General features: G+C 37.2%; 1 protein-coding gene across 1 annotated transcript in view; it reads left to right on the forward strand.

The window, feature by feature from the left end:
• The window catches only part of INTS7 (integrator complex subunit 7), a 91,461-nt gene that overhangs the window by 3,128 nt on the left and 62,730 nt on the right, over nt 1-25,603 (forward strand). The window contains exons 2-5 of the mRNA XM_049634190.1: nt 8,576-8,705; nt 9,523-9,669; nt 17,261-17,398; nt 25,222-25,268. Coding sequence (XP_049490147.1) covers nt 8,576-8,705; nt 9,523-9,669; nt 17,261-17,398; nt 25,222-25,268 — 462 coding nt within the window. The remainder of the gene's footprint in view (nt 1-8,575; nt 8,706-9,522; nt 9,670-17,260; nt 17,399-25,221; nt 25,269-25,603) is intronic.

A 25,603-nucleotide genomic window follows, 5' to 3' on the forward strand; every position in this document is an offset into this window, starting at 1 on the left:
TTGAAATGATTGGCTTTAATTCTGAGATGGGAAACCATAGGGAATTTTCAGCACAGGTGTGGCATATCTGACTTAATTTTGAGAAGGATCAGTCTGACTGCTGTGTTGAGAGTACATTGAAGTGGGAGAGCCAGGGATGGAAGTGAGGAAGCTAGTGAGGCAATTGTCACAATCCAGGAAGAAGACAATAGTGGTTTGGTCCAGGGTGATTTCAGTGAAGATATGTGAAGTGCTGAGATTCTGGATATATTCTGAAGGTAGAGCCAATAAGATTAGCTAATGAATGTGATGAGAATGTGAGAATTAGTGGTCAGGAAAAAACTTAGAGGTGTTTGGTCTGATCTACTAGAAGTATGTATTGCCATTTACTGAGTGGATGAAAGTGAAATCAGTTTGGGACTGCTAAATTTGAGACATCTCTTAGTCATCCAAATGGAGATGTTGTGTAGGCAGTTAGATGTACAGATGTGACACTTGAACTCCATTATAAGGAAATGTCTGTGGCACTCGTGTCCTAAGATGCACGCTTGGGAGATGTCATTTATGATTTCTTGCACTTTGTTCTGAGCCTTTTGAGCAAGCATGGCAGTTAAGCCATTTGTTTCTGATCTCTCTAGGAATAAATGGATGCCATTTTGAAGCTGACACAAGTCCATTCCTTCCAGATGTAGTTAGTAACACAGAAAAATAATCAGGTGATAGCCATTCATTCACTCAGCAAATATTTACAGATCGCCTACATTGTGTTAGTCACTGTACTTGGACTTGGGGCTATATTAGTGAACAGTACAGCTTTAAGAAGGAAACAGGGCTAAATCATATATGGCCTTGTTAGTCAGGACAAGAAGTTTGGATTTTATGCCAAGTGCATTGAGAAGACACTGAAAATTTTTAAGCAGAGGACTGACATGAGATTGGTTTACATTTTTAGTGATCACTCTAGCTGCTTTGTAGAGGTCTTTCGGTGGTATGTCTCTTTTTCAGAGTTTTTAGCTGATAACCATGCTGACTGAGCTGTGAAGACTAAGCACATACGGAGTTAAATGTTACAATCAGGTATAACTTAAATTTATCTGCCACATTTCAGAATATGGATAATCATTAATCCGGGCATTATAAAGGACATATCTCGTTTACATTGATCAGTATAACTTTCTCATTAATATAACTTCTGCATAGTCTGAACTGACAGAAAGTGTCCTAATGATTTAGGAAAACCTATGCAAGATCTCCTTCACCCTGAGTGAAAAGGAGTCTCCTTTAAATGACATCACTCAGCCTGATTCCTGTAAGGTTGGCCTTGGAAAGGATGAGGTGAAAGAGCAACCAGGAAGGGAGTGGTTCCCTTTCTTGCAGCTGGGCTATGGGAAGAGAGGAAATATAAGAGATGGAGTTGCTGCTTGAGGTGTTGGTGAACTTACTGCTGCATGAAATTTTGAGGCGTGCTCTTTGAAAAATTTATGAAATAGAAAACTGATACAAATCAGGACAACTATTTATCTTCCCTTATTTTCCCCTTAGATGCTATCACCTCACCTGTATTCCAAACCTGTGAGTTCTCAGACTGAAAACCACAGATTGCTATTACACTGTCCATTTTGGCACAGATGTAGTTGGTGTTATGATAAACAAACACGAGGCTGTGGAAGTATCTCCATATCCCCTGCTCAAGAGAGAGGCCTCTGCGACAAAGTCTGTACCAGGTGACCCATTCCATGCCAGAACTGACTGATTCAGAAGGGGACATGTGACCCACACTGAGTCAACCGGATTCTCTCTTGAGATCTGTACCATCAGACCATATTTAGCCTGAGAGTATCAAGAGGTGGACCTGTAAGAAGGTCACGTGGAATTGAAAGTCTTAACATCTCAATTCCTGATTGGTGATTACTTGATGGGTCGTGAACTATTCCAAAAACCCAAGGCCCTTCTTCAGTTCTTACTGAAATCCATAGACTCATTTTTATATGTGGGTAAGAGCTACTGTTTTGACGATTTTGTAACTTACAAACTGCATCCTTAAATATTACTGAAAGTTGGTATTCATAAAATAAAGCTAATTTGTTTATGATTCCGAATCACTATTCTGGCTGTACGGTATTGCATACATCCCACCATACACAGTTATAGACAGTTTATGAAATTTGAGTGAAGGACGTTTTATTGTTCATTATCAGTTGAGTTGACTATCATTTCTGTTGTTTCTGTTCCCGCTTTTTAAATATAATTTACTGAGACTTGCCGTGATCAATTTATTAAGCTGTGGGATGTTAGGTTATCTTACAATGTGTGGTGCATACTTATGTTGGTATTTCTTCTTCCCTACCCCCATTTTTAATGAATACACTTCAAGATACATACGTGTTATGGTTCCATTTTAAATCATCCTCACCCCTCAGCTAAAGCGAACGTACATACCAAACTCTCTTAAAACGTGCTTGGATGGTAATGTGTATTAGCAGTGTTCTTTGTGGTGGGTATTAGTCATGTTGGTGGTCACTTAACATCTTGTGATCGCTCCTCCTGTGCTTGAGGAATGACTCACACCAAGAGCCCTGTCTCACCAGAGTGGAAGCCAAAACTCACCTTTCTAGTTAACTTTGCAAAGCGCGAGATGTGAACTCAGCTCTGCCAGTCAGAGAGACCTCCTCCGGGCTCTGTGATACAGGAGGTTAGCAATGCACGAAGATGTACTTGAGGGCACACTCACAGTTCCGTGCCCTGGCAGTGACCGTGGCTGCGGTGTGAGTGGACAGTAACGGCAGCAATGGCTTCAGCGTTCCTGGATGACAGCAGAGCTAATAGTTGCATCCTGAGTTTCCCAGCAACAAGACTTCGCATCTCATCAGTCTGGCAGTGCAGTATTAGGTGTTCTTAGCTGTTTAGCCTCGAAACTGTTTATTAGGTTTTTAATAAACTCCTGTTCTGCCTAATCAGCCAGTTAGCTTGTGTGGCTTGAAGCTAAGAACTCTGACTGATACATGCTGCCTGGAAATGTGTGTTGTTTTGAAGACTTGATTCATGTACATAACAACCCCCAAGTTTACCATAATTTATGTTATTCTTCCTCAGTTCCCTAGAATTTGTTATCCCTCAGAATTAGAGCACTCTAAAATCATAATCAAAGAATCCCTTTTTAAATCTTAACTTCTACTCTCTAGTTGCGTGCTACAGATGTATTTTAGCTTCATAGTTTAGGACCATAGGCTCTGGAGCCAGATTGCCAGGACTTGAATCCCGCATCTGCCATTTATTAGCTTTTGTTCCTTGGGCAAGTTGCTTAACAAGTCTTTGCCTGTGTCATCTTTAAAATGGAGATAAAAGGTGGCTCATTTAGTTGAGCGTCCAACTCTTGATTTCAGCTCAGGTCATGATCTCATGATTCATGAGATCGAGCCCCTCATCGGGCTCTGCGCTGACAGTGTGGAGCCTCCTTGAGATTCTCTCTCTCCCTCTCTGTCTGCCCCTTCCCCACTCGTGCGTGCACACTCGCTCTCACTCTCTCAAAAATGAACATTTAAAAAATAAAAAAGAAGGAGAGCTCCGTTTCTTTGGTGGGAGAATACAAAGAAAGATGTAGAAACAGCAATCACATCCCTACACCTTAATATCTGTTTTTATAGTGGCATTCTCACAATCGTTGGTCTTATGATCAGGGCATTCTTCCTCAGGTTGGTTGTAGCTAGCAACAGAAATAAAGTGAACAGCCCTTCTTACATGATCTGATTGTGCTGAGTGCCCATTTTCAGGTGCTTGGTTTATTATGAAATTGAAACTGGCCCAGAGCAAGCAAGATGGGTACCATAGCCCCAGCTTAGGATTGTTGCCAAATCCTAGGTCTTCGTGCATTTTCCTCTTCCCTTGAACCTTAGCTTCTGTCCCTCAGAGTCAACCTAGCTTCTTGTTTCCTTTTTCCAAAAGCTCTTACATCAGAAAATAAGCAAGAAATTGACTCTTCTTTTACTTATTTATTTTGGTTGGCTCTGTTACAGGAATGAGGGTATATTTTATCTTAAAGAAATAAAATTAGACAGTATTAGAGAAATCAAAACATTTCTCTGGCCAAATTCAAAATTATCTTTGGTGCATTTTAAATCACCATGTTTAAACAAATCAGTGTAATCTGTGATTTTGCTTTTTAAGGGAATGTAAAACAGATCATATTCTGTCAGGAAACTCCCTCTACATGGGCTGTCTCCTACTTTACGTTTTTCATCCCAACCAAGGTTTAATTCATTACAAACAGAATTTTACTCCCTTTTGCATCACTGAACTACTGGCAGAGAGAAGAGGAGGAAAAAAGTTCAATGGCTGTGCATCATCCCAATAGGTTCCCCTAGCACACATGCACAAACATATCTGTTACTTCTCTGTTCTCTCACCTGCATCCTCAGACCTGCCCTTCCTTATCTCCCCTTCCCTTTTGTCTTTACTGCCATGTGTGTGTGTCTCTGGAACCCTCTGTCAAGTCAGGCCTTTAGAAAAGCTTTTAAGCCTACATGAGCCATTGCCAGGTACCTAGAACATTTCCATTGGCAAGGTGTGTTTGGCTGGGAGAAGAGTTCTAGAGCTTTAATGGCAGTTCTTATATGTATGGAGGTGGGGGGCAGAGGAAAGGGGGAGCAGGCAAAGAAGGGATATGTTCTAAATATCTCAATTAGAAATTTGAATTTTCCCATGGGAACTTTTATTATAAGTTGTTATTGGATTCTGGAATATGATGAGTGCTGACAGTGCTTTTTTTTTTCCTACAAGGAAATATATTCCAAGTACCAAATAACCAACAAGAGTGCGTTTACAAAACTCAAACCATTAATACGTTGTAGGAATTGCCCGTGCAGATTTACTCTGTCTTTTGTATTGAAGCGTAGTCACACCCAGTAAAGAGTCCTCAGATGAGTATTTTCTTTGTCATTTTCTAACAGCGAGCAGACTTTACTGAACAGAGAGATTATAGCGCCCCTATTCTTGCCCAGATTTAGATATATATAATTAGCATTTTGTAAATGCTAAAATACTAAAAAAAAGAAATATTTGAAGCTGATTATATTAATACCATATTAAGATACTCATTCTAAATGAATATTTTTTCAGGAATTGAACATTAACTTTATAATTTGTTGGTTGCTTTTTTTTTATGTTAAAAAAATCAGATTAATTGAGGTATAATTTATGTATAATTAAATTCACCAAATGCATGCAGTCATGAAACCACTACCACAGTCAAGACATAGAATGTTTCTGGGGTGCCTGGGTGGCTCAGTTGGTTGAGCATTTGACTCTTGATTTCGGCTCAGGTTGTGGTCTCATGGTTAGTGAGTTCCAGCCCCACATTCTGCCTGCATGGACAACAAGGAGCATGCCTGGGATTCTCTCTCTCCCCCCTCCCCCGCTCAAGCTCTCCCTGTTCTTTTTCTCTTTCTCTCTCTCAAAATAAATAAACTTAAAAAAAAAAAAAGATATAAAACATTTCCTTCACCCCAAAAACTTTCCCTGTACCCCTTTGCAGTCAATTTTCTCTCTCAAGCCCCTGACAATTACTGATCTGTTCTCTGTCCCAAAGTTTTGCCTTTCCTTGAATGTCATATAAAACAGTCTTAAAGTTTTGTAGTCTTTTTTGGGTCTGACTTCTTTTACTTAGCCTAGTGATTTTGAGATCTACCCATGTTGTTGCATGAAGCAGCATTTGTTTCCTTTTTATTGCTGAGTGGTAGTCCCTTGTGTGGATAGACCACAATTTGTTTATTTATTCGCCAGTTGATGGACATTTGGGTTTTTTCCAATTGGCGGCCATTATGAATAAAGCTACTGTGAGCAGTTGAATACAGGTATTTGTACAGACGAATATTCTCAATGCTCCTGGGTAAATATTTAGAAGTAGGATTGCTGAGTGGACAGTAGGTAAATGATCACCTTTATAAAAAACAACCAAACTGTTTTCCAAGGAGTTGTATAGTTTTGTATTCCCACCAGCAATATATGAGAGTTATAGTTGCTCCATAGCCTCATTAGCACTTGCTATTGTCTGTCATAACATTTTTTGCCGTTCTAGTGGGTATGTACTGCCATCTTAATGTGGTTTTTAATTTACATTTCCCTGATGACCAGCCGTGTTGAACATCTGTTAACTTGCATGTGTGTGCCATTTATATTTGTTCTTTAATGAAATATCTCTTCATATCTTGCCCATTTAAAAAAAATCAGCTTGTGGGGTGCCTGGGTGGCTCAGTCGGTTGAGCATTTGACTTCAGCTCAGGTCATGATCTCACAGTTCATGGGTTCAAGCCCCGCATGGGGCTCTGTGCTGAACACTTGCTCAGAGCCTAGAGCCTGCTTCAGATTCTGTGTCTTGTTCTCTCTCTCTCTCTCTCCCCCCCCCCCGCCCCCACCCCCGGCTCATGCTCTGTCTCACTATGTCTCTCAAAAATCAATAAATGTAAAATTTAAAAAAAAAAATTAAAATAAATAAATAAATAAATAAATCAGGTTGTCTTCTAGGGTTACCTGGGTGGCTGAGTCAGTTAAGCATGTGACTTCAGTTCAGATCACAGTCTCACAGTTCGTGGGTTCGAGCCCCACGTCGGGCTCTGTGCTGACAGCTTGGAGACTGGAGCGTGCTTCAGATTCTGTGTCCCCCTCTCTCTGCCCCGTCCCCGCTCGCACTCTGTCTCTCTGTCTCTCAAAAATAAATAAATGTTAAAATTACTAAATAAATAAAAATTAAAAATCGTGTTGTCATCTTATTGAGGCAGAAGAAGTATGGATGATGTCTGTGGAGTGACCCTATAGGGTAGAGGCTGGAGATGTGGGTGGTGTAAGAATTCACCCAAGGCAGAACAAAGGAGATAGAAGTTTATTGAATACACTGCAAGAGAACTTCGGGGCAGGATAGCAAAGGAGAGACAAGCGAGTAGGCAAAGTTGGGGGACTGGATTTAAGCGGGTGGGAAGTGAAGAGGCATGGGAACATATGGAATTTTCCTTTTTTGGTACTTGGGCCTCGTCATAAGCAGCCCATTGGTCAGCTAGGGCTTATGGATATTTTGAGGTGGGTCTTCCCGTTTGCATTCAGCTCCATAGTCACCATGGACCCTTTTACCTTACTCAGGTTTCCATTGGTCGAGCCTGTTGCCTAAAAGTGGCCTCCACATTGTCCTTTATCAGATATGTGTTCTCTAAATATTTTCTTCTGGTATGTGGCTTGTCTTTTCATTCTCTTAACAGTATCTTTTGAAGAGAAGTTTTTTTTTTTTTTTTAACGTGTATTTATTTTTGAAGGAGAGCGAGTACACACAAGTGGGGGAGAGACAGAGAGAGAGAGAAGGAGACACAGAATCTGAAGCAGACTCCAAGTTCCCAGCTGTCGGGTTAGAACCTGACGTGGGACTTGAACCCATGAACCGAATGATCATAACCTGAGCCAAAGTGGACGCTTAACTGACTGAGCTACTCAGGCACCCCAAAGAGCAGAAGTTTTTAATTTTGATGGAGTTTAATACTTTTTTATTTTATGGTTTATGCTTTTTGTGTTTGATCTAAGAAGTCTTTGCTTAACCCAAGCTCATAAAGATTGTCTCTGTATTTTCTTCATATGGTTTATAATTTTAGCTCTTACATTTAGGCCTATGGTTCATTTTTGAGTTAATTTTTGTGTATGGTGCAAATTAAGGATCAAGGTTTTATTTATTTATTTATTTTTGCATATGGATATTCCGTTGTCCCAGGATAGTTTGTTAAAAAGAGTATCCTTTCAACATTGAATTATCTTGGCCCCTTTGTTACATCATTGCTTTGAAACCTTTCTTCTTCCCTAATATAAAGCATTTAGTGTTAGGTTTCTTGAAGAATTGCATTAGCTGCCTCCCTTAGGTTGCGCTTTCTTTTTCATTCAGTTGAAGACATTTCTTTGTGAAGTTTGTTTATTTTTTGCTTATTTATTTTGAGAGAGAGGAAGAGTGCCTGTGGGCGCTCACATGAGCGGGAGATGGGCAGAGAGAGAGGGAGAGGGAATCCAAGCAGGCTCCGTGCTGTCAGTGCAGAGCCCAATGTGGGGCTTGATCCCATGAACCATGAGCCAAGATCAAGAGTTGGATGCTTAACCGACTCAGTCAGCCAGGCACCCCAAGATATTTTTCTAATTTCCCTTTCACCCATGGCTTATTTATAAGTTTTTTAATTTCCAAATATTTGGTAAGTTTCTAGATATTTTTCTCTTAGAGATTTCTAACTTAATTCCATTATGGTCAGAGAACATAACAAGGTATGATTTCAGTCCTTTTAAATTTGTTGAGACTTATTTTATGGCCCCAAATATTCTTAAACTACTCAACCTTTTTTAAAAAAAGTTGTTTCTTCTTCATTAGTTTATATCTAAAAGTGACAGTTTACCAAATTTCTATCTGGCCTATTATTTATAAAAGATCATGAGTTACAATTGTACCTTACCTAATTGTTGTGAATGTTATTTTATGGTATAAGTAATTTTACTGTGTAATGCTGTGTTGGTATTTGCTATTTTTGCCTTGTTGTAACCACAGATTTGTAAGCTATTCTTCTGTTTTCATGGCTTTTCGTAGGTCTAAGATCTGGCAAGCTTGGCGAGCAATGTGAAGCAGTTGTTCGCTTTCCCAGGCTCTTTCAGAAGTATCCATTCCCTATTCTCATCAATTCCGCATTCCTAAAGTTAGCTGACGTTTTCAGAGTTGGGTAAGTCTTTTTAAAGCCTCGGCATCCTAAAGTATTTGTTCACGTTTCTTTGTTTAATATCGTGGTCTTTATTCTTTTTGCGCTTTAGGACTTCCATGTGGTCAGTGACCATTTTAGTGGATGCACATGGCAGTTTGCAACACTTTTTGGTGTGAAATATAGTGGTGTTTTAAGCACAAATGAAGTCACAAGTCAGAGGGTACTTCTTTGGGGAACAGGATAAATCAAATTAAGATGATCTTAATGTATTGTTGTATATTTTGGAAGTATCTGATTTGCACAGGTTGTTTTGAGAAGTTTCTGACTTAATATTTTGTAACACAAGATTGCATGTTACTGTGAGGTTCCTAAAACATGGAAGCCCTGGATAAATCCCTGCTGGTTGGTTGGTTTGTTTTCTCCCCACCAGTCCCTCCTACTTCTTTCCACCATTTTTCATGCACTCGGGTACTTATATACACACCGAGTCAGACTTGAAGGAGAAGAGATTTGTAGAATTAGCTTGCTAGAAGAGGAAGACCATCTGAGCTCCCGGCCATGGTTATAATACAATTGAAGAGATGAGGTTCATCTCCACAGCTTCTCTTTCTGACTCTACCCTCTTGGTGTCTGGCCTCAGAACTGTAGGCATTGCTAACTGCTTATGCTTTGTATTCAAGGCATAGGCTTCAACACTTTTAGTGATGAGACGAAAAAATGATAAGATTGAAAAACATTGCCCCGTTGCTAACATTTAAAATCATGTGTTGCTTTGATTCCTAATTAAATGTTACTTTCCTAAGGTGGTCTCATTTACCTTTTCTCTGCTTCTTCGTAGAAACAATTTCCTGAGGTTGTGTGTCCTTAAAGTTACTCAACAGAGTGAGAAGCATTTGGAGAAGATTCTAAATGTGGATGAATTTGTGAAGAGAATTTTCTCTGTGATTCATAGTAACGATCCTGTGGCAAGAGCCATCACACTCCGGTATACTCTGTTGCTATAATGAAACCACAAGATTGTTTGGGCTGTAATTATGTACTCAAGAAAGGCAGTATATGTACTTTTTTCATTTTGGATGGTACTAATTTATTTTTTCAATTAAGACTCCAGGCAGAAATATGGTAACCATCCCAATCTATACATGCTTTTCAGTTACCATCTATGATACTGTTTGGTTGTGACTTATTGCCTAACTTGTGTGTTTGAAACATTCCTTTTCCTAAGTTGGTGTTCTGATCAGATAACTTGGATCTGAATCTAGCTTAGCCTCAGCTGATTTTGAACTCTTCCTGACTTTGTTCTGTTTCAAGTCAGTTTTTGTATTCATCCGTGGTTATGTGCTCATTTTAAAAAAAAAATTTTTTTTAATGTTTTATTTTTGAGAGAGAGAGAGAGAGAGAGAGAGAGGGAGAGAGAAAGCTGGGGAGGGGCACAGAGAGGGAGACACAGAATCCAAAGCAGGCTCCAGGCTCCGAGCTGTCAGCACAGAGCCTGACATGGGGTTCAAACTCATGAACTGTGAGATCATGACCTGAGCTGACGTCGTATGCTTAACCGACTGAACCACCCAGGCGCCCCTGTTATGTGCTCATTTTTATACGCAGTCATTTGTATTTGAACCCCTTGGAGAATGCCAGATACAACTACTGTTGTTTGTTCAGCCTTTTCTTTCTTGGCATCTAAAAAAAATTTTTTTTTAATTCCGTCAGAATTTTATACTATAAGCCTTCTATCCAGTTTCAACCATATTTTCTTTTTAGGTCTGCCATCTATGGAATGTATGTGTAATGTTTAGACTTTTGAAATTGACTTTCCTAAATTATAGGGCTCATTTCTGACTTGCCTTGTTCAGACAATCTTCTTTTTAGCCATGAAGTCTAGGATGTCACTTTTTCCCTAAGTTTTTCCATCAGGAGCCAGCGCTTCCCTCTTGTTCAGGATTAAGTGCTTTTGTCATTCCTCTGCCTTTTGAGTGATTAAATTTTGAGCACAGTGTGATATTTTAAAGACAGTAAATTGGCTTTATCTTTTAAAAACCATATATAAAAGATTTAAAGATATCTTACCTTTTTTTTTGTTTGTTTATTTTTGAGAGAGAGAGAGAGAGAGAGAGAGAGTCAACACTCACACACAAGTGAGGGAGGGGTAGAGAGAGAATCCCAAGCAGGCTCCACGCTGCCAACACAGAGCCCCATGTGGGGCTCAGTCTCACAAACCGTGAGATCATGACCTGAGCCGAATCAAGAGTTAGATGGATGCTTAACTGACTACCCAGACCCAAGATATTCTTACCTTTTGATTCAGCAAATTCACTTACAGAAATTGTTTGCTATAAATCATTTTTAAAAGTTGGTGGATATATGTATACAGATGATCATAGTATCATTTTTGTAAAAGGTGAAAAATGATGTGTTGATATGGGAATAGTTAATTTATGGACCACTGTATAACTTTTAAAGAATGAAGTAAGTATGTGTTTAACATAGAGATACTAAGTTAAAAAAAAACAGTCAAGTGATGTTCATTTTATTAACTCATTTTTGTCTATAATATTAATATATGTGTTTATACAGGCTCAGAAAAAAAATCTGAAGGAATATATACTGTTAACAGTGATGAGTTTTGTCAGGGGTCATTGGGCTACGGATTACAAGAGACTTCCGAGTGGTTTTGTAATGTTTGAGTTATTTTCCACATGTATACATTATTTATTTATTTATTTTGATCAGAAGACAAAAAAAAAAAGAAAAAATAGAATGTAAATAGGGGAATGATTTCATAAATAATTTAGACCTAATTTGAATATTTTGAGAAGACTATAGATTAATATTTGAATATTCCATTCATTTTGCATGCTTGCCCTTTCTAAGTCATGGCAACTGGGCTTTGCCACAGTTCTTCATTGAATAACCAGAGATTTCTAGAAAGCTTCCAGAAAGAGAGGATTTACTTATTTAGAGCACTTTAAAGGGAAAAAATTCAGATTGAAGTAATAGGTTTCAACATAACACTTGATGCAAAAAGTACTAAAAGAAATTTGAGCTAAGAGTGTTATGGAATCCAGTTGCCATTTAAAATGTAGTACAATAAGAAGGTCTTCAGATAGATAAGGCCTCAGATGTTTTTGCCAAATACAAGGACCTGTTTTGAAAACATTCTTGGCGTAGGCACTTTAGGAAGAGGATAAAGAGCTTGATGATTGGGAATAAGGGGTGATCAGATCGTTTTGTAAAGTTTGCAGAATTGTAAATACCAAACCAAAAAAAAAAGTGTTTTTATAATAACTCAAAACTGAAATTGTAGTATCAATACAATATGAGAATATCAAACACTTTTCACAAAAATAGAACATTTTTGAATAGCCTTAGAAATTTTTTTCATGATTTCATTGTTTTTTCATCATATAAGAAATGACTTAAAGTAAAAAAGTATTTTTTAATTTAGTGTATTATTTAATATTACATTATAAAGTTTTAAAAATACAATCTTTTATATTTGCAAATGACATATCACGTAAAGGGTTAGTGTCCAAAATCTATAAGAACTTATCAAACTCAACATCCAAAAAACAAATAATCCAGTGAAGAAATGGGCAAAAGACATGAATAGACACTTTTCCAAAGAAGACGTCCAGATGGCCAACCGACACATGAAAAAATGCTTAACGTCACTCATCATCAGGGAAATACAAATCAAAACCACAATGAGATACCACCTTACACCTGTCAGAATGGCTAAATTAACAACTCAGGCAACAACAGATGTTGGCGAGGATGTGGAGAAAGAGAATCTCTTTTGCGTTGTTGGTGGGAATGCAAGCTGGTGCGGCCACTCTGGAAAACAGTACGGAGGTTCCTCAAAAAATTGAAAATAGAACTACCCTACGACCCAGCAATTGCACTACTGGGCATTTATCCATGGGATACAGGTGTACTGTTTCGAAGGGACGTATGCACCCCACTGTTTATAGCAGCACTATCAACAGTAGCCAAAGTATGGAAAGAGCCCCAAAGTCCATCGATGGTTGAATGGATAAAGAAGTGGTACACACACACACACACACACACACACACACACACACACACTGGAGTATTACTCGGCAATCAAAAAGAATGAAATCTTGCCATTTGCAACTACGTGGATGGAACTAGAGGGTATTATGCTAAGCAAAATTAGAGAAAGACAGGTATCATATGACTTCACTCATATGAGGACTTTGAGAGACAAAGCAGATGAACATAAGGGAAAGGAAGCAAAAATAATATAAAAACAGGGAGGGGGACAAAGCATAAGAGACTCTTTTTTTTTATTTTTTTAAAAATTTTTTTTTCAGCGTTTTTTATTTATTTTTGGGACAGAGAGAGACAGAGCATGAACGGGGGAGGAGCAGAGAGAGAGGGAGACACAGAATCGGAAACAGGCTCCAGGCTCTGAGCCATCAGCCCAGAGCCTGACGCGGGGCTCGAACTCACGGACCGCGAGATCGTGACCTGGCTGAAGTCGGACGCTTAACCGACTGCGCCACCCAGGCGCCCCAAGAGACTCTTAAATATGGAGAACAAACAGAAGGTTACTGGAGGGGTTGTGGGGGGGGGGATGGGCTAAATGCGTAAGGGGCATTAAGGAATCTACTCCTGAAATCATTGTTGCACTATGTGCTAACTAATTTGGATGTAAATTAAAAAAAATTAAAAAATATAAAAATACAATCTTTTAGAAATTATAAAGAAAACTAAGTTTGTGCTTCAGCAAGTAACAAACACCATATCATTTACTGCTTATGTAAGAAAAAGCATGATTTGTCAATAAAAAAATTTAAATCACATGTTTGACTTGGGACTAAATATATTAAAATGTAGATTCCTTTCTTTTCCAGTAACACTTTACTATAAATTTTAACAAAAGAGCAAAAAATTTTTTCTAATGCATTTCCTAGTAAATTATAGACCATACACTTTCCTTTGGATACTTTAGCATGCGTATCATTAGCTAGAGTTCAGTTCGTTTACAGGGTTATCTGGTTCTTTAATGTCAGTTAATTTACTGAGTACTGACAGATGCTTCAAGTAACTCCAACCACTATCAAGGTATAGAACTTACTCCAGAATATTCCTTCACGCCCCATCCTACTCACTTCTCTCGTCCACCTCCCCAGAGGCCACTGCTGGTCTGAGTTTTTCCTGTTACCTAGATAAGTTTTCATCTGTTTTCAAATGTCATATAAGTGGCCTCCTACAGTGGGTATCCTTTTGTATAAGGCTTCTTTTCGTTTTTTGATATTAATCCATTTTGTATGTCATTAATTTGTTTTTATTGCTGAGTACTTTTCCATTGTGTGACAGTAACAGTTTATTTGTTCTCTTACTGATGAACTCTTAGGCTCTTTCCAATTTACAGCTATCATAAGTTGCTATGAACCTTCTTGTCCAAGACCTGTTGTGAACATGCTTCCCTTTCTGACAAATATATACTTAGGAGTGAAATTGCTGAACCATAGGGTAGGTGTATATTTAATTTTATAAGAAACTGCCAAGCCTTTTTCCAAAGCGATTTTAACCATTTTATATTCTGACCAACAGTATGTGAGTTCTGGTTACTTCACCTTCTTGCCAGCCTTTGGTGTGTCTTATCTTCTACATTAGCCATTCTGATGGGTGTGTAGCAGTTTTGATTTGCATTTCCCTGATGGTAATGATGTTGAGCTTTTTCTCACGGTTTTTCTCTCTCTTTTTGGGGAGTAGTCGTTCAAATCACTTGCCCATTTTCTTTTATTAGATTGTTTAGATTTTAAGATTTTACTTGTCTTTTTATTACAGAATTGTAGGATTTCTTGATATATTCTCAATACCAGTCCTTTGTCAGATGCATGTTTTACATATCATATTTAAGAATAGACAGAAACTTCTTTTAGGGCCTGAATGCCATGAACAGAATTACTACCATTTTTTATACTCTTCATTAAGTTATGTCTCAACATAATTGTTTCTTATGTTTTCTGTCTGTAACTAAAATAATGTATGCCTCAGAATAAAGAAAGTTCCAAACTGGGTAACTGTCAAAACCACCCCAGATGCTGGCAGTGTAAAGCCAAGTGAGTAGGCTGCGAGTGTGCTTATGTTATAGCCACTAACCACTGTACATATGCTTTTAGTTCATACCACAAGGTCTTCAAAATATTCTGCTTTTAAAATGGAAAAGTAATTTAAGTACTTTTGTAATTAAAAAAAAAAAAAAAGGATGTCAGCATTTTGAAACCCCATTTGGGAAATAGTGGCCTGCTCAACTGAAGAGAAGTTTGGCTGTATGCATAGGGAGAACTGTTTTGGTCCCAACTCACATTCTGATGTGCTGACATTTCATAAATCACTTTCCCTGCTGTAAAATGAGAAAAATGATACCTGCCCTAATGGATTCACTTATTTCCTATGTGGCAAAATGCAACACATGCCAAAAAAAAAAAAAAAAAAAAAAAGTTTTCAGTCACCATAGAAATGTAAAGAAACTGGCTGTTAAAAATCTATCCTTGAGGGGCGCCTGGGTGGCTCAGTCGGTTAAGCAGCCGACTTCGGCTCAGGTCATGATCTCACGGTCTGTGAGTTCGAGCCCCGCGTCAGGCTCTGTGCTGACAGCTCAGAGCCTAGAGCCTGTTTCAGATTCTGTGTCTCCCTCTCTCTCTGCCCCTCCCCTGTTCACGCTCTGTCTCTCTCTGTCTCAAAAATAAATAAACGTTAAAAAAAAAAAAAATCTATCTTTGAAATGTATGAAGCATATTAGTGATTATATATTCATTCCTTCTATCATGAAATGCTTGATTATAATACTTTTTTTATAAATAAAAAGATATAATACAGAAATGATCTTAACATTTTATAGGAACATGATTTTTCATTGAAGAGCCTGGTAATAGCACAATGAAAAACTGAAAAACGAGTCTGTTGAGAAAAACAAAGTCTACAAAGAAAAGATGGGGCTGGTAAATGATAGATCAACATTAAGTACCCGTTGAGTAGAAAGTTTGTTGTGTGTTTTAAGGAACATAGATTTAAGTGAGAACTCTGATCTCAAGGAGACTGCTTTCTAGAAGAATGTATTAATAAGATTAAACTCGTGAAGAAAAGCAAAAAGTGATGTCTCTCAAACGCTAAGGAGTTTTTAGAGTCAGAATGATTTAAACTTAAAAAGGAGAAAGGACAAGGAAGAGATGATATTTCAAAGATGTTTTCTTTTTTTACCCATTACTTTAGACTTACCAATTAAAACAGGGGCGCCTGGGTAGCTCAGTTGGTTAATAAACATCCGACTCTTGATTTCCACTCAGGGCATGATCTCACGGTTCGTGAGTTTGAGCCCCGGGTCAGGCTCTGCTCTGACAGCGCAGGGCCTGTTGGGATTCTGTCTCTCTCTCACTTTTGCTCTCACTCTCTCTCAAAAATATTTTTAAAAAATCTAGACTTATCAAAGCAAATGGAAGGAGAAGAAGCTGGAAGGTATTTATAAGGTTTGAAATGTAGTGCTACAAGTTATTTATATTACCAGAAATATCTTCAGAAAGTAGTGACCAGTGGGATTATGCTTGTTTTGCCCTTTTATATTTAAATAGCAACAAACTGTTAATCCAAATGTGTCAATATTAGCCTAATCTCATTTTCTTGTATAAAATATATCACAAGCCATTTATTTCTTTTGAAAAATATCTATGTAATTTCAAAACTTTATTTTCAAATTGAATACAAATCACATATTTAGTCCGTTTTAGTATTTTGTTTTGTATAAACTCTAACACTTCAGTCCAGTCAAACCTCCATAAGATAGTGATGGCGTGTCAAGTTGGAAGGTACTTAGGACATTGACTTAGACAAAGGTTGTCCCTGTAAGAACTCTGTTTTGTTCATTGCAGTGTTTTGCAGCCCTCTAACATCCACGCCTTTCTGCTGAAAACATCTTTCAAGCTCTACCTTCTGTAGTTTATGTTACAAACAATAGATTTTTTTTTCCCTTTCCCAGATTGACAGTTTATTATAAAGTAGCCTGTGTTTTTCCAGACTCTACCTTCCTTACCCTCGCAGACTCCAATATGAGCCCCAGGGAACATCCTCTACCTCTTTTCTCTTGGTGTTGAAGACAGATTTGAAGATCATGCTATCAGTATTTACTGATGTGGAAAAAAAAAATTGGAAATCTTACTTTTTTTACATTGTGGATCTGCTTAATAGCAAAAATGTTGCTCTGCTAAAATGGACTTACTTATAGAACATTGGAAAATTGGTATTTTGATGCTTTAATAATTCAGAAGTTTCTGGGCTCCACTTGGTACCTGGAATGTACTTCAGGATGATAATTTTAAATTTTGCTTATGTTAGATAAGCCATCTTAATTTTTCTGACATATTGGAGTATGGAAAAGTGTTTAGAATTTGAGTCACTGCTTGGTTCCTAAAATTGATGCTTTATTAACCTGAGGTTTAAGGATTTACCTACAAATTTTAATTTTGGTATCTAGCTTTGCCTTGCTTCTTCCTCTCTTGATTTTTAGCTTAAGGTATTTCTGTTATTCTTGGGTTTCTTTTTCTCTGTAGGATGTTGGGAAGTCTGGCATCAATAATTCCTGAGAGGAAGAATGCTCATCACAGTATCCGGCAGAGTCTGGATTCACATGATAACGTAGAAGTTGAAGCTGCCGTTTTTGCTGCTGCAAACTTTTCTGCACAGTCAAAGTAAGCATCAGCCTTTTAATAATTTGGCTTCCCGAGAAGAGGTTTTGAAGGAATAACTCATCACTGTACATAAACACTAAGAGGAAAATACAAATGGCGAGGCGTATTTTCCAAGAGAGTTTACATCATGTTGGGGAAACAGAACCTCAGTACATGTAATAGAAAAGTACATATGTTGGCATTAACTGTAATAAATGAGAATTTCCAGAAGGACAGATCAGCACGGATTGGGGTAGTTAAGGAGGGCTCCATTGAGGAACCGAAGTTCTGTCCACCGAGGCACCCTCCTAAACATACACGGTTCGGATGCTCAATTGCTACTTTCTGTTGTCTCTTCAAGGTTGACTGTTTGGCATTAGAGCTGTGGATAGTTTGACAGAGATAGTAACTCGAGCTGAAACCAGGTTTAACCTATTTGGGATGTCATATCCTACACTATTATCTTGTAGGACAGTTTTGGTTTTTTTTTTTTTTTGGATGCAGTGTTGACCATGATTATGTTACTGTTTGACTTGTTAAATTACTCTCTCTAAAAAAATATATTATCCCCTTTACTGACTGATAATCAAAAGTAGCATTGCTCTGGAGGACATTTTGGTAGTATGCATTTTGCCTTAAACATGTCCATCCTTTTTCTCCTTAAGTGGGCCTATGAAGTCCACTTCTGAGAACTTACCCCAAGGAATCAGCAAAGTGTACTGATAATTATTTGCAAGGATGCTAGTTGCAATGTTATAAAAACAAAAAAGATTAGTAGCAACCTAACTTCTAACCAATGTATGTAGATAAATATGATCATATAATGAAGTGTTATATCAGTTCTTAACAAATATATTTTAGAAATGTATTTGAAAACAGGGTACATCATAGCTTATGGGATAGTATAGAATATATTTTTTAAGAAACGTGTGTTTGTATTGATGGAATGGAAAAAGACAAAGGATATATAGATCAAATATTGTCTCTGGGTGATAAATTGGTATCTTATTTTAATTTTACTTTTTATAAATTTCTGTATATACTGTCAGGAGCAGGTTTGGACTTTATAATCAGATGAATGATGTTATTTTTGAAATTAAAAAATAGCATTTCCTATTAAGAATCTCTGCTAAATTTGGATAAAACTTGAAATAATCACCAATTTTCTTCATTCAGATTTTAGCCATATGAGTATTCATTTCTTCAGCTGCTCCTATCAAACCTTCAGAATCATAGGATTATTCATTGGAAAAGGAGAATGGAGAATAGAAAGCATGTAATTTTTAATGTACTGCTCAAAATTAGTAGGTGTGGCAGTAATTGAGGAAGAGAAATATCTGAGTAAATACAATTCTTATTTGTGCTTTTGAAAACTAATGTTTTTTTTCTTATTGAGAGTAATTACTATTGAGAGAACTTTTTAAAAATTATTTTTATTGGATAAGAATTATATTTAGTGAATGGTTATCTGATTACCACTGACAAAGTGCCAGTACTTTATAATCTGAGTAAATTTGCTACTTTCTGTAGCTCCAAAATAGTTTTTTCTTTTTTTTTTTTAATTTCTAATGTTTGTTTATTTTTTTATTTTTTTATTTTTTTATTTTTTAATGTTTTTTTTTTTTTAATGTTTATTTATTTTTGAGACAGAGACAGAGCATGAACAGGGGAGGGGCAGAGAGAGAGGGAGACACAGAATCTGAAACAGGCTCCAGGCTCTGAGCTGTCAGCACAGAGCCCGATGCGGGGCTCGAACCCACGAACCGTGAGATCGTGACCTGAGCCGAAGTCGGACGCTTAACCGACTGAGCCACCCAGGCGCCCCTGTTTGTTTATTTTTGAGACAGAGAGAGACAGAGCATGAGCAGGGGAGGGACAGAGAGAGAGGGAGACACAGAATCTGAAACAGGCTCTAGGCTCTGAGCTGTCAGCACAGAGCCCGACGTGGGGCTCAAACTCACAAGCTGAGAGATCATGATCTGAACCGAAGTCAGACGCTTAACCCACTGAGCCACCCAGGTGCCCCTCCAAAATAGCTTTCTAAATTTAGTTTCTAAATTTAGATGATAGATTTGTAATTTAGTGATTATATTTGATTTAACGAGAATCATCTTTACTTCAGATTTTCTCTTATGTTATAATCAGAAGCCAATTTTACCAGCTATGGAATTTCTAATCTGTTTTAGAAAAGATTAAGACCAAATAACATAGAAACATGATTCTTTGTTTATAGAATTGATGACCAGTAAACATTTAAATTGGCAGTTTATGTAGAAGCAGTTTTTAGTGTAAAAGGTTTCAATATGATATAATTTGTGATGTTTAAAAATACCAAAATAGCACAGTAGGGAAGGCTGAAGGGCTTATCAAAATGTATCAGAGTGTAAAATTGTATGATGAACTGTATCTTTTTGAGATTAGCGTTTACCTCTTCTGAAATGATGACAGACCTGGCCTGAGATCAGATAGTTCAACCAGTACTGAAGGGTTTTTGTCTTAGTATCTCTATCAATTTTGGATCTTAAATGGATTAGAGCAACTGGCCAAATAAGACCTTAAGAATTTATTTAACACTGTTCTCCCCCTGTCTAGTATCATAATCACATCTCACTTGTTCTAAAAAAGGTTGGGATTTTATATATCTAAAGAGCTAGTCACCGGGTCACAAAGCAGGAGTTGGAAACCCAAATGCCTTCAGAGAATGGGGATGCATTGTCAATGAGAAAGGTGCCCTCTTGTGGCCACTGTGCTGAACTGAATAGTGCACTTGCCATTTAAAAGTGGTAGCTGCATGCCCCTTGGCCCCAGCTGATTGTGATAGGGCAGGAATGTAGGTGCAATGTTGTGAGATCTGACTTTTTTTGGGGGGGGGGGGGCTGGAAAATCTGATTATTCTGTTTATAATCTTATTACCATATGAGACTATATATTTTTAACGTACATTCTTAGTGTTGACATTAAGAATTTTAAAAAGTGTTACTGGATAAGTGAAAGCAAAGAAAGAAAAAGAAAGAAAGAAAGAAAGAAAAGAAAGGAAAAGATAAGAAAACTGCAGGCTTCTAATTTGCAGTTCATTGGCCCTAAAGCCCTGTAACAGATTTTTAAATTTTGAGTTGCATAAAAGTTATATAGTTAGTGAAAAAAATTCTTATTGAATATCCACCATATCCAGATAACTGTCTAAGCACCCAGGAATACAGGGGTAGAGAAGATCATGGCCCTATTGTTATGTAAACCCAGAATAGTTTTAGATGCGTGTTAATATATGAAACACTAAAACCATTTTGTGATAAAAATAATTTCATCATTGTGATAATGACCTGAATGAACTGCTTTAAGTAGGGTGATCAGGGAAGGCCTCTCTGACAAATGACATTTGAGCTGAAACTGGGTGATAAAGAGGCAGCAAGTGAGAGGAAGAATATTCTAAGAAGAAGGGATAACAAGTATGAGAGCATTCTGAAATGTGGATGAGTTGTATATACAGACCTGATACACCTTTTACCTTATACCTAAAAGACATTTATAACTTAACGTTTTCTTATCAAATGTGAAATTGTTATCTTAGAACAGTAGTTTTCAAACTATTTGGTATTAGAATCTCTTTACACTTTTCAAGCATTATCGAGGTCCTCAAAGAGCTTGTTTATGTGGACTACAGTGGTTGATATTTACACTATTAGAAATTTAAATGTCTAAATTTTTAAAGTACTTATTAATTCATTTTTAAAATAACAGTTCTCTAAAGATGTTAATGTAAAAATACTGCTATGAAAATAATTATTTTCCAAAATAAAAAAGCAGTTTTGTGAGATGAGTAGCATCGTTATACCTTTTTTGGAAATCTCTTTAATGGCTGGCTGGATTCTAATATCTGTTTCTGTACTCAACATTTCTGCTGGCAATATGTTATTTTGGTTAAAGTGTATGAAAAAAATCCAACCTCACACAGATATGTAGTTGGAAAAGAAAGGAATATTTTTATTTATTTTTTATTTATTTTATTATAGGGGTTTTATTTTATTTTATTTTATTTTATTTTTAAACATGAAATTTATTGTCAAATTGGTTTCCATACAACACCCAGTGCTCATCCCAACGGGTGCCCTCCTCAATACCCATCACCACCCCCCTCTCCCTCCTACCCCCCATCAACCCTCAGTTTGTTCTCAGTTTTTAAGAGTCTCTTATGTTTTGGCTCCCTCCCTCTCTAACCTCTTTTTTTTTTTTTTTCTTCTCCTCCCCCATGGTCTTCTGTTAAGTTTCTCAGGATCCACATAAGAGTGAAAACATATGGTATCTAAGAAAGGAATATTTTTATTTTTTTTTTAAATTTTTTTTTTCAACGTTTATTGATTTTTGGGACAGAGAGAGACAGAGCATGAACGGGGGAGGGACAGAGTCTAGAGAGGGAGACACAGAATCGGAAACAGGCTCCAGGCTCCGAGCCATCAGCCCAGAGCCTGACGCGGGGCTCGAACTCACGGACCATGAGATCGTGACCTGGCTGAAGTCGGACGCTTAACCGACTGCGCCACCCAGGCGCCCCAGAAAGGAATATTTTTAAAGGCTTGATAGGTAATTACGGATATTTTTCTTTGATGCTATACCAAAACCAGACAAGTATGGTTTCTTAAAGTTAAACTGCAGTGTGGGCTCTAGAACCGTATCCATGAACTTGTACTTTATTATGCTGAAATCCATTGGAATCTCTTACCCGTGTCTGTTTTTGTAACTTATGCATTTGTCTTTTGGAAAGTATTGGTTCGCTGTGTTATGCACGTCATCCAAATGTTGATGCACCTCACTGTATCATATCAGAGGTTCACATTTGTTACTCTCACCACCGATCTCATCAGGAAAGTCTTTAAATATTAAGCTGTCAAACTCATGGCCATAGTTGCAAGTTTTCTGAAATCCTGATTTTTGCTTAGAAGTTCAGATTGGCAAAAAATTTTCCCGTTATTTTCTGTGAATTTACAAGCTGGCTTTATTCGTCTTTTGAGAAAATGTCTACCAAATAGCCATGTCTGAATAACCATGAAGTTTTATGAAAAAAAATGGCTAATTCATATCATAATTGAAACAGTTGCTGGGGACTTATCCTGGAGACATCCAGTGTGTACTTTATGTGTGCCTTCCATTTTGTCCGATAATATTAAAAAGACACTTGCTCAAGGGTTGAAATTCAATAAAATTAGTAATTTCCACTGTTTTATCAGGGACATTTGTAAGCACATCTGACTTCCTTTCTTCCTTTTCATGTGAGTGTGCAGCGGTCAGCAGTGCAATGACTGTAGTTCAGTTTGGGGACACTGCCTTGACTCTTGGTGAGGTGCTAGCAATTTCAATCGTTACTTTGGTACCAGTGGTGAAGATGGCAGCATTGGTGTTCCAGAAAAACCAGAAAATATAAAAACAACCAAAAAAAAGTTACTCACTTTGAAAATTTCGGCACAAATCATGTTGATTGCCCAGAGTTCACATAAGAGATGAGGTTTTATGATTAGGTGATGCTGATACAACCAGAAGAGCACATCTCGCCATGTCTGTTGATTTGTCCATCTGTATGCAGAAATAAAACTCTGCAGTTGAGCTGTTACTTAGTCTTCCTGTTTGCAGCTAAATCTTTTATTTCATAAATTACTCTAATGTTGAAAAGTGGCAGTGCCTTGACTTCTTTCACTGACTTTTCATCCAGGTTTTCAGCATTGTCAGTGCTCAGCTGCACATGACTCTTATGTTAGGTGCACTTCTCCAGCCAGTGCATTATAACTCACCCTGTTCTTATTTTTGGTTTGAAAATCAATATTTTGCTTTTAAAGAGCCCATTTAAAATAGTCTTTTTAAAAAAATGCTAAATAGTCTCAAAATGAAACCACGAGTTAACTGGTACCATAATACATTTTGAAATGTTTTATATCATGAGGCACGATAAGTTAAATTATAAACATCTAAAAAAATCAAGGATAGCTTTAGTCATTTTTTTTAATTTACAATTTTGCTTTCCTTTAGAATAGGTTCTTTCTTTCCACACATTAGAAAACTCTCTGATATGTCAGTTTTAGCTTTTTTCAGCATCTTTAGACCTAGACAGTACAGCTGTGTGTTGAGAAAACGAGCCTGCTAATCTCTGGCCACTGATTTTTTTTTTTTTAATTATAAAAAAAGACTTTGCAAATAAACTTTATTTTATTTTGGAATAAAATATTATTGAATTCTAAAACAAAAGCAACTTTAGATAAAATTTTAGGAAAATCTTTCAAAATTTAATGCAGAACATGACAATGTGTACTTCCTGATATGTTTCTCTATAAACATAAGGAAAACCTCAGGATTTCAAAATAATGATGAATGATAATGAGATTCTAAAGATAATAATAGATATAGTCAAGGGACGCCTGGGTAGCTCAGTCAGTTAAGCGTCCCACTTTGGCTCAGGTCATGATCTTGCAGTTCATTTGTTCCAGCCCTGCGTGGGGCTCTGTGCTGACAGCTCAGAGCCTGGAGCCTGCTTCAGATTCTGTGTCTCTCTCTCTGCCTCTCCCTGCCTCGTGCTCGCTTCTCTCTCTCTCTCAAAAATAAACATTAAAAAAAATAGATACAGTCAAATATAGTAACAACACAGGAGAATTGAGAACAAATTGAGTTAATCTCAGAGAACGTATTCATATACTAAACCTACTACCTTGGAAAATTCTAGAAAACACAAGAATGCACAATTACACATTCCATTAGCTGTCAAGAAATGGTGTCATTATGTATCATGTAGCCTCTGGAAAACACTGAGCTTATGAGAGAATGAAACTGAAAATGGCAAATATCTTAATGGCAGGAAATATTTTATGTGGACATCCACTGAACTGCAGAGGGGGAGTATTTTATGTCTTAACATATCATTTATCATGGCTAAATGAGCCAAGCTTGATCATATTATCTGTATCATATTTCCTTACATATGATGTAATGTCCTATCCCAAATATTCATGTTATTAATAACTTTTGCAACACTCACTTATATTTTTGTTAAGACAGAATCAAAAGCAGCCCCTTGGAAAATACTTTACATGTATATAATATAAAAAAAAAAAAAAACCCAAACATGGCTAACTTTAAATAATTCAGCTCTTGGTAAGATTCTGCCCATATTTCCTACCACTTTTCTATTTCATAATTAGTCTATTTTTCTAAAACTTAGAATATTTAAAATATATTTTATTCCTTGTATAGTCAGCTTATGGTATTAAAAGCTTTTCATAATTAAAAGCTTTTCCTAAAACATCGCGAACTGAGATGGTGACCTCGAATCTTTTAGACAGTGGGGCTTGGTGATGCAGGATGCGTGCAGCAGCACTCGTAAGTCAGAGCATCGTTCCTTGAACACCACTTGAGAATAGCGTTGACAGAGCCGTTCGCTGGTGAATAGTGTTGACAGAGCCGTTCGCTGGTGGAAGTTTAGGTGTCAGTTGCAGTTCTCACCCCACCCCCTGTACCAGACCCTTGTTACGATTTGTAATATTGTGTTGATTTTGTTCTCTTTAAGTCCTTAGAAAACGTCAGCAAAGCGTAAGAGACTCTTAAAAACTGAGAACAAACTGAGGGCTGATGGGGGGTGGGAGGGAGGGGAGGGTGGGGGATGGATATTGAGGAGGGCACCTGTTGGGATGAGCACTGGGTGTTGTATGGAAACCAATTTGACAATAAATTTCATATATTTAAAAAAAATCATTAATAATGAATACAATAAAATAAATAATGTATTAAATTGGAAAAAAAAAAGAAAACGTCAGCAAATGTAATTATTCTTGGTTTTAAAGTTGTTGCTGTTCTCTCTTTTTTCAAAGGGATTTTGCTGTAGGAATCTGTAACAAAATCAGTGAAATGATTCAAGGTATGTGTGCTTCATTTAGTATTATGAAGTGACTTACTGGTATTTGTATTAATAATAGCTGCTACCATTTATTAAGTACTTACTGTGTGCTTGTCACCATTCATTTACTTATTCATTTAAATAATATTTATTAAGTGTCTTCTAAATGCCAGAGCTGTTCTGGGTGCTTAGGATACAGTAATGAACAAAACAAAGTCCTTGCCCTTCTGTAACCTACATTCTAGTGGCAGAAGTGGGGGGTGGGGGGGGTGGTGGCAATAGACAAATAAAAATAAAATATAACAGTTGCTATGGAAAAAAAAGCAGGGTAGGGACAGGGAGCTCCCAGAGTAGAG

Source organism: Panthera uncia, chromosome F1 (assembly GCF_023721935.1).
Source record: "Panthera uncia isolate 11264 chromosome F1, Puncia_PCG_1.0, whole genome shotgun sequence".
Lineage (NCBI taxonomy): Eukaryota > Metazoa > Chordata > Mammalia > Carnivora > Felidae > Panthera > Panthera uncia.